Source organism: Coloeus monedula (assembly GCF_965178545.1).
Source record: "Coloeus monedula genome assembly, contig: HAP1_SCAFFOLD_870, whole genome shotgun sequence".
NCBI classification, from domain to species: Eukaryota; Metazoa; Chordata; class Aves; order Passeriformes; family Corvidae; genus Coloeus; species Coloeus monedula.
Genome location: NW_028120166.1, coordinates 1 through 8,738, shown reverse-complemented (window position 1 = coordinate 8,738; position 8,738 = coordinate 1). Strand labels below are relative to the sequence as shown.

The window sequence follows — 8,738 nt, the reverse complement described above, 5'->3', positions numbered from 1 at the left end:
GGGCTGGCGCTGTGGGTACCGCAGGGACGGGGGATGCTCTGCCAGCGCATCCCAGCCCGGGCTGAGGGGCTGGGTGCTGCCACCCCCCTGCTGCACCCCATTGCTGCCACCCCCAGCGCCCCAGTGCCGGCTGCTGGCCCCGGTGCCACGGCGGGGCTGGGCGTGTGCCAGCCCCGGGGTTGTGCGGCGTCGCAGGTCGCCGCGGGCGGATGTGGACCCGAATCTCGTTGTTTTATCCCCTGGAGTTGCTCCAACCCGCTCGGCGAGGAGGCGGCCCCGCGGAGAGGAGGGGAAGGGGACACGGGGTGGGGACAGTGCAGGGAGCCTCGTGTGCCCGGTGGAGAGGTGTCAGAGTGGGCGGTCCCGGCGTGGTGACACCTTAGAGGGGATGGTGACACCTTAGAGGGGATGGTGACACCTTAGAGGGGATGGTGACACCTTAGAGGGGATGGTGACCTGGCAGTGATGGCTCAGAGGGTGACGCTCCATGGTGACACCTGGGAGAGGTCGATGCCTTCATGGTGACACATGGAAGGGGACAATGCCTCCATGGCGATGGCCTGGAGGGGACGGTGACCTCGTGGTGGTATCTTGGAGGGGATGGTGACCTCGTGGTGATGACCTCGAGGAGGGGACGGTGACCTCGTGGTGATGCTGTGTAGGGTATGGTGACCTCGTGGTGGTAACTTAAGGGGACAGTGACCTCATGATGATGACCTCGAGGAGGGGACGGTGACCTCGTGGTGATGACCTGGAGGGGACAGTGACCTCGTGGTGATGACCTCGAGGAGGGGACGGTGACCTCGTGGTGATGACCTGGAGGGGACAGTGACCTCGTGGTGATGACCTCGAGAAGGTGACAGTGACCTCATGGTGATGCTGTGTAGGGGACAGTGACCTCATGGTGATGACCTCGAGGAGGGGACGGTGACCTCGTGGTGGTATCTTGGAGGGGACGGTGACCTCGTGGTGGTATCTTGGAGGGGACGGTGACCTCGTGGTGATGACCTGGAGGGGACGGTGACCTCGTGGTGATGACCTCGAGGAGGTGACAGTGACCTCATGGTGATGCTGTGTAGGGGACAGTGACCTCACGGTGATGACCTCGAGGAGGTGACAGTGACCTCGTGGTGATGCTGTGTAGGGGACAGTGACCTTGCAGTGATGCCTCAGACGGGGACGGTGCCCCCGTGGTGACACCTCGGAGGGGACCGTGCCACATCCGAGGACACACTGCCCGCACAGCAGCTCTGTCCCCACCTCAGCGCTCTTCCCCTGCCCCAACCCCAACCTCATCCGCGGGGTTTGAGGTGACGGGGTGGAAATTCCCAAACCTGACCAGGGACCGGGCGGGACAAAGTGGCGTTTGTGTCAGGGAATGAGGAAGCGGGGCCAGCCCCACGCCCGGTGCCACGTATCCCGACAGCCGCCGCCGTCCCGTCCCGCCACCGCCGCGCTCCCGGGGCCAGGGAGCTCCGCGGCACCGGGGCCGTGCGGGAGGGAAGGGGTTATGGCCGTGGCCTCCGACAGCTCCATCCTCCCCGTCGAGGGTCCCTCCCCGACGCTCTGAACCTGCCTCCCACCCGCCGGAGCAGCCCGAGGCACGGCCGGCCCCTCGACGCCTTTTGAGAACGTCGCAGGGACCCCCAGGGACCCCCAGGCAGCCCCCGCCCTGCTCCCCGGGCTCGGCAGCCGGTCTGTCCCGCTCTGCCGGCAAACAACCTGCTCCTTCTGGGTAAAGGTTTCCTTAGGGTTTGTTGTTTTTTGCTCTCGGCTGGAGATAAATTTGGCTCCGCCGGAGGCTCTGCCCCTCCTTGTTTGTGGCGGTTTGGGGAGGGGTCGCTCCCTCCCGGCCGTGTCCTTTGGGTGCTGACGCTTCCCTGGAGCCGCCGGCCGGAGCAGCCGGACCGGGGGCTGCTCCCTGCTCCAAACCGAGAGGGATCGGGGAAATTCCCGTGTCAAATTCTGGCTGCTCCTGGGGCAATTCCCCAGCCAAATTCTGGCTGTTCCTCGTCGGACTCTGCCCTTTTGCACCCCTTGGCACGGCTCCTGCCTGGGAAGGGCACAGACCGCACGGGGTGGGGCACAAAAACCCTGCTCCCCGCTCCGCGCTCGCTGCTTTCCCCTTGGAGCGCCCATTCCAAGGAGCTCTCTCCCCCTCGGATGCGTCGCTGCCGCCGAGCCCCGGCCTAACCTCGCCTGAAGTCCCCGCATCCCCGTCCTCCCTCAGGTGCCCGGTTTGGGGTTGTCCCCAGCCTGAAGTGACCATGTCAGCTCCGGAGGGACTCCGGGACGTGCGGGACCTCACCTTCAGCCTGTGGGATTACGGCGTCTTCGGGCTGATGCTGCTCATCTCCACGGGCATCGGGCTCTTCCACGGCCTGGCCAAGGGCGGCCAGAAAACCTCGGAGGATTTTTTCACGGGGGGCAGACGGATGTCGGCGCTGCCCGTGGGGCTCTCGCTGTCCGCCAGCTTCATGTCGGCCATCCAGGTGCTGGGAGTGCCGGCCGAGGCGTTCCGCTACGGAACCAAATTCCTCTGGATGTGCCTGGCGCAGCTCATCAACACCGTGCTCACGGCGCAGCTCTTCCTGCCCGTCTTCTACCGCCTGGGGCTCACCAGCACCTACGAGGTGGGCGCGGCGGGGGAGGACATGGCAGGGGACATGGCAGGGGACATGGCAGGGGACATGGCAGGGGACATGGCAGGGGACATGGCGGTGTGGCGGTGCCGGGGTGGCCCCCGACGTTCTCCTTGTCCTTTGTGGCAGTACCTGGAGCGGCGCTTCAGCAGGAGCGTGCGGCTGTGCGGGACCGTGCAGTACGTGGTGGCCACGGTGCGTGTGGCGGGGCTCGGGGACAGCGCGGGGACACGGCGGGGAGCGCTGCCCTGAGCCCTTGGCAAGCGTCCCCGTTCCCGTGCTCGTGTTTTGCCTGGCTCCGAGCGAGCGGAGCGCGGCGGGAGCGCTGTTTGGAGTGAAAACCTCCGTGTTTGCCCAGCCCGAGCTTTTTGGGCAGCGCTATCCCCGCGGGGTCACCTGCTGTCACCCCTCTTCCCACAGATGCTCTACACGGGGATCGTCATCTACGCGCCCGCCCTGATCCTAAACCAAGGTGGGGTGGCTCGAGGGGGCTGCTCCTCGTCCCTGTCCCCCCTCTCCAGGTGACTTTTCCCCCCCTTCAGCACCTCCCCTTCCTCTCCAGTGACCGGCCTGGACATTTGGGCGTCCCTGCTGTCCACGGGGGTCATCTGCACCTTCTACACCACCATAGTGAGTGAGGGAGAGCCGGGGGGTGTCCCCGGGGGTGTCCCCGGGGGTGTCCCCGGGGTGTCCCGGGGGTGTTCCCGGAGCTCAGCCCCGGCTCGCTGTGGCGCAGGGCGGGATGAAGGCTGTCATCTGGACCGACGTGTTCCAGGTGTTTGTGATGCTCGCGGGCTTTGTCGCCATCGCCATCCGCGGGGTGCAGCTGGTGGGGGGTCCCGCCGAGGTGCTGAGCATCGCCGCCAACGGCTCCAGGGTCAACTTCGCCGAGTGAGTCCCCCCCAAAGCCCTCGGGGTGCGGACCCTGCTCCCTCTATCCGGGGGTGCTGGGGGGTCACTGTGTCCCCCCAAAGCCCTCGGGGTGCGGACCCTGCTCCCTCTATCCGGGGGTGCTGGGGGGTCACTGTGTCCCCCCAAAGCCCTCGGGGTGCGGACCCCGCTCCCTCTATCCGGGGGTGCTGGGGGGTCACTGTGTCCCCCCAAAGCCCTCGGGGTGGGGACCCTGCTCCCCCCTGTCCCGGGGGTGCTGGGGGGTCACTCCCAGCCCCTCTCCCCCCTGTTGAGGGGTCACTCCCAGCCCCTCTCCCCCCTTTCCTGGATTCTGGGGGTCACTCCCAGCCCCTCTCCCCCCCTTTCCTGGATTCTGGGGTCACTCCCAGCCCCTCTCCCTCCCTGTCCTGGATTCTGGGGGTCACTCCCAGCCCCTCTCCCCCCTTTCCTGGATTCTGGGGGTCACTCCCAGCCCCTCTCCCCCCCTTTCCTGGATTCTGGGGTCACTCCCAGCCCCTCTCCCCCCCTGCCCTGAGCTCTGGGGTCACTCCCAGCCCCTCACCCCCCCTTTCCTGGATTCTGGGGTCACTCCCAGCCCCTCACCCTCCCTGTCCTGGATTCTGGGGTCACTCCCAGCCCCTCTCCCCCCCTTTCCTGGATTCTGGGGTCACTCCCAGCCCCTCACCCTCCCTGTCCTGGATTCTGGGGGTCACTCCCAGCCCCTCTGACCTCTCCCCCTGGCACCGGGGGTCCGTGCCCAGCTTCAACCCGGACCCGCGGAGCCGCTACACGGCCTGGACGTTGCTGCTGGGCGGGACCGTGGTGTGGCTCTCCATGTACGGCGTCAACCAGGCGCAGGTGCAGCGCTACGTGGCCTGCAGGAGCGAGAGGGAGGCCAAGATGTGAGTCCGGGCCTGCTCCGGATCCCAGGGATCTCCTGGATCCCGGGAATTGTCCGGATCCCGCTCTGTGGGTTCGCGGGGGGGGTGAGGGGATGCGTTGGGTGCTGCTTTGTTCCCTGCGTGGGTCCTGCACCCTGTAAGGACCTGGCACCCTGTAAGGACCCTGCACAGAGCCTGCAGGTTTTTCTGGACCCTGAATTGACTTGATACCCCTGCAAGGACCTTGCAATGAACCCAGCACCCCTGGGAGGACCCTTTATGGACCCTGAATTCATCTGAAAGCCCTGCACGGCCCCTGAACAGACCCTGCAAGGACCCTACGAGGTCCCTGCACCCTTGCAAGGACCCTGCACCCCTGCAAGGACCCTGAATTGACCTGAACCCCCTGCACAGACCCTGCAAGGACCCTGCACCCCCGCCTTGCCCCTGCACCCCTGCAAGGACCTGCATTGCCCTTATACAGCCCCTGCAAGGACCCAGCACCCCTGTACGGACCCTGTACGACCCCTACCCCCCTGCCAGGACCTGCCACCCCTTCCTTTCCCCTGCGCAGACCCTTCAAGGACCCCGCACCCCTTTCTGAACCCTGAATTCACCCGAAATCCCCACACGGACCCTGCACAGCCCCAGCACGGACTGAGCCCCGAGCCCTCCCAATGACCCCTACCCCCCTGCCAGGACCTGCCACCCCTTCCTTTGCCCTGCGCAGACCCTGGCAGGGCCCCGCTGAGCCCCGGTGCCCGCAGGGCGCTGCTGGTCAATCAAGTGGGGCTGTTCTGCATCGTGAGCAGCGCGGTCTCCTGCGGCCTCGTCATGTTCGCGCTCTACCGGGACTGCGACCCCCTCCTGGCCGGGGCCATCTCCGCCCCCGACCAGGTACGGCCCCCCCGGACCCCCCTTCCCCCTTCCAGGACCCCGCCGGGGGTTGGGGTGTCATAGGGTCCTTACCCCTTCCAGGACGTTGGGGTCTCACAGGGTCCTTCCCCCTTCCAGGACCCCTCCAGGGGTTTGGGGTCTCACAGGTCCTTTCCCCTTCCAGGACTCCCCCGGGGTTTGGGGTCTCACAGGGTCCTTCCCCCTTCCAGGACCCCCCCGGGGTTTGGGGTCTCACAGGGTCTTTCCCCCTTCCAGGACCCCTCCAGGGGTTTGGGGTCTCATAGGGTCCTTCCCCCTTCCAGGACCCCTCCAGGGGTTTGGGGTCTCACAGGGTCCTTCCCCCTTCCAGGACCCGCTGGCTTGGGGTCCCTCGGGGATCTTCCTTCCCCCTTCCAGGACCCCCAACGCAGTGGGGCCAGAGGGGGTTTTGGGGGTCCCACAGGGTTCTGCCCCTTCCAGGACCCCTGGGGCAGCAGCGTGGGAGGCTGAAGGGGGTCCCAGAGAGTTTTGGGGTCCCGGAGGTTCCTGATCCATCCAGCACCTCCCAAAAGCAGTGGGATGGGGGGTACAGGGGTCACAGGGGGCGTTTTGGGGTCCCCATGGTACCGGCCCCCTCCAGCACCCCCTGAGGTGGTGGGGTGGGAGGGTTTTGGGGTCACAGGGGGGTTTTGGGGTCCCCTGGGGATCCTGATCCCTCCAGCACCCCCTGAGGCAGCGAGCTGGGACTTTGGGGCGATCTCAGAAGGTTTTGGGGTCCCCTGGGGTCCCGCCCATTCTGAGGCTGTGGGGTTGGAGGTTGAGGGGGGATTTTGGGGTCCCTTGGGGCTTTGTCCCCTTCCAGCACCCCCTGAGGCAGCGAGCTGAGACTTTGGGGGGATCTCAGAAGGTTTTGGGGTCCCCTGGGATCCTGATCCCTCTGAGGCTGTGGGGTGGGAGGTTGAGGGGGGATTTTGGGGTCCCCTGGGATCCTGATCCCTCCAGCACCCCCTGAGGCAGCGAGCTGGGACTTTGGGGGGCTCTCAGAAGGTTTTGGGGTCCCCTGGGGTCCTGCCCCCTCTGAGGCTGTGGGGTGGGAGGTTGAGGGTGTCCTAGGGTGGTTTTGGGGTCCCCCGGGGTCCTGATCCCTCCAGCACCCCCTGAGGCAGCAGGATGAGACTTTGGGGGGGATCTCAGAAGGTTTTGGGGTCCCCTGTGATCCTGCCCCCTCTGAGGCTGTGGGGTGGGAGGTTGAAGGTGTCCCAGGCGGGATTTTGGGGTCCCATCCCCTTCCAGCACCCCCTGAGACAGCGGGCTGGGAGATAAAGGGATCCCAGAAGCTTTTGGGGTCCCGGAAGGTTTTGGGGTCCCCCTTTACCCCCTTCCCCCCACAGTACATGCCCTATTTGGTCCTGGACATCTTCGAGAGCACCCCGGGGGTGCCGGGGCTGTTCCTGGCGTGCGCCTACAGCGGGACCCTGAGGTGAGGAGGGGGTGCCCGGCGCAGGGACCCCGCGCAGGGGGTGCCACCCGCGGTGCCCCCGCGGGGCTGACCGGGCTCTCCCGGTGCCCAGCACGGCGTCCACGTCCATCAACGCCATGGCCGCCGTCACCGTGGAGGATTTCGTGCGGCCGCGGCTGCCGGCGCTGTCCCCGAGGAGGCTGGCGCTGATCGGCAAAGGGCTCTGTGAGTGCCACCCGCGGCTGGCGTGGGGCAACCCAGCATGGGATATGGCAACCCAGCATGGGATATGGCACCCCAATCTGGGATGGGGCACCCCGGCTGGGGTGGGGCACCCCGACATGGGATGGGGCACCCCGACATGGGATATGGCAACCCAGCATGGGATATGGCAACCCAGCATGGGATGGGGCACCCCAGCATAGGATGGGGCACCCCAATCTGGGATGGGGCACCCCGGCTGGGGTGGGGCACCCCGACATGGGATGGGGCACCCCAACATGGGATATGGCACCCCATCCTGGCATGGGGCACCCGCGGCTGGGGTGGGGCACCCCAACCTGGGATGGGGCACCCTCAGCTGGGATATGGCAACCCAACATGGGATATGGCACCCTCGGCTGGGGTGGGGCACCCCAACATGGGATATGGCAACCCAACCTGGGATGGGGCAACTCAACCCGGGATATGGCACCCCAACCTGGCATGGGGCACCCGCGGCTGGGGTATGGCAACCCAACCTGGCATGGGGCACCCCAACATGGGATATGGCAACCCAGCATGGGATATGGCACCCCAACATGGGATATGGCACCCGCGGCTGGGGTGGGGCACCCCAACATGGGATGGGGCACCCCAACCCGGGATGAGGAACCCTCGGCTGGAATGGGGCACCCCAGCCTGGGGTATGGCACCCGAACCTGGGATGTGGCACCCCAACCTGGAATGGGGCACCCCAACATGGGATATGGCACCCTCAGCTGGGATGTGTTATTCCAAACTGGGATGTGCCGGGCTGTGCCATCCCATAAATCCCATAAATCCCACAAATCCCATCCCATCCCATAAATCCCATCCCATCCCATCCCATCCCATCCCACAGATCCCATCCCACCCCATCCCATAAATCCCACCCACCCCATAAATCCCATCCCGACCCGTTCCCACATTCCCACAGCTCTCACCTTCGGCACCTCGTGCATCACCGTGGCCGCTCTCTCCTCGCTGCTGGGGGGGGGCGTCCTGCAGGTGAGACCCCCCGAGACCCCAAATCCCCTCCCTCACCTTCTGCCCCATAAAAAACCCCAAATCCCCCCCCCCCCATGGTGTCAGTGCCCATCCAAGCAGGGACACGGCCACGCGCTGCTGGCACCCGGAGAGCCCTCGAGGACGGGGATTTGGGGCTGTGCCAGGCACCTTCCAGAGCCCCCCCAGACCCCAAATCCCCTCCCTCACCTTCTGCCCCATAAAAAACCCCAAATCCCCCCCCCCATGGTGTCAGTGCCCATCCAAGCAGGGACACGGCCACGCGCTGCTGGCACCCGGAGAGCCCTCGAGGACGGGGATTTGGGGTTGTGCCAGGAACCCCCTGAAGCGACCCCAAATCCTCTCCCTCACCTTCTGCCCCATAAAAAACCCCAAATCCCCCCCCCCCCATGGTGTCAGTGCCCATCCAAGCAGGGACACGGCCACGCTCTGCTGGCACCGGGAGAGCCCTCGAGGACGGGGATTTGGGGTTGTGCCAGGAACCCCCTGAAGCGACCCCAAATCCCCTCCCTCCCTGAGACCCCAAAGAACCCAAAAACCCCAAAGAGCCCCAAAACCCCTCAGACCCCAAAAACCTCAAAGACCCCAAAGACCCCAAAGAGCCCCAAAATCCCAAAGACCCCAAAGACCCCCCAGACCCCTCAGACTCCAAAGGCCCCAAAGACCCCAAAGAGCCCCAAAACCCCTCAGACCCCAAAGACCCCAAAAACCCCAAAGAGCCCC

At 66.0% G+C, this 8,738-nt stretch overlaps 1 protein-coding gene across 1 annotated transcript; it reads left to right on the top strand.

Annotated features, from left to right (window-relative positions):
- Positions 1 to 2,267: 2,267 nt before the first annotated feature.
- On the top strand, positions 2,268 to 7,997 carry SLC5A5 (solute carrier family 5 member 5; the record flags this gene model as incomplete). Its single annotated transcript, XM_082303703.1, has 10 exons — positions 2,268 to 2,633; positions 2,772 to 2,837; positions 3,063 to 3,114; positions 3,205 to 3,272; positions 3,379 to 3,533; positions 4,295 to 4,435; positions 5,182 to 5,311; positions 6,682 to 6,770; positions 6,862 to 6,974; positions 7,927 to 7,997. Coding segments are annotated over 10 exons (1,251 nt in total), but the record flags the coding sequence as incomplete, so codon positions are not given.
- Positions 7,998 to 8,738: the final 741 nt, after the last annotated feature.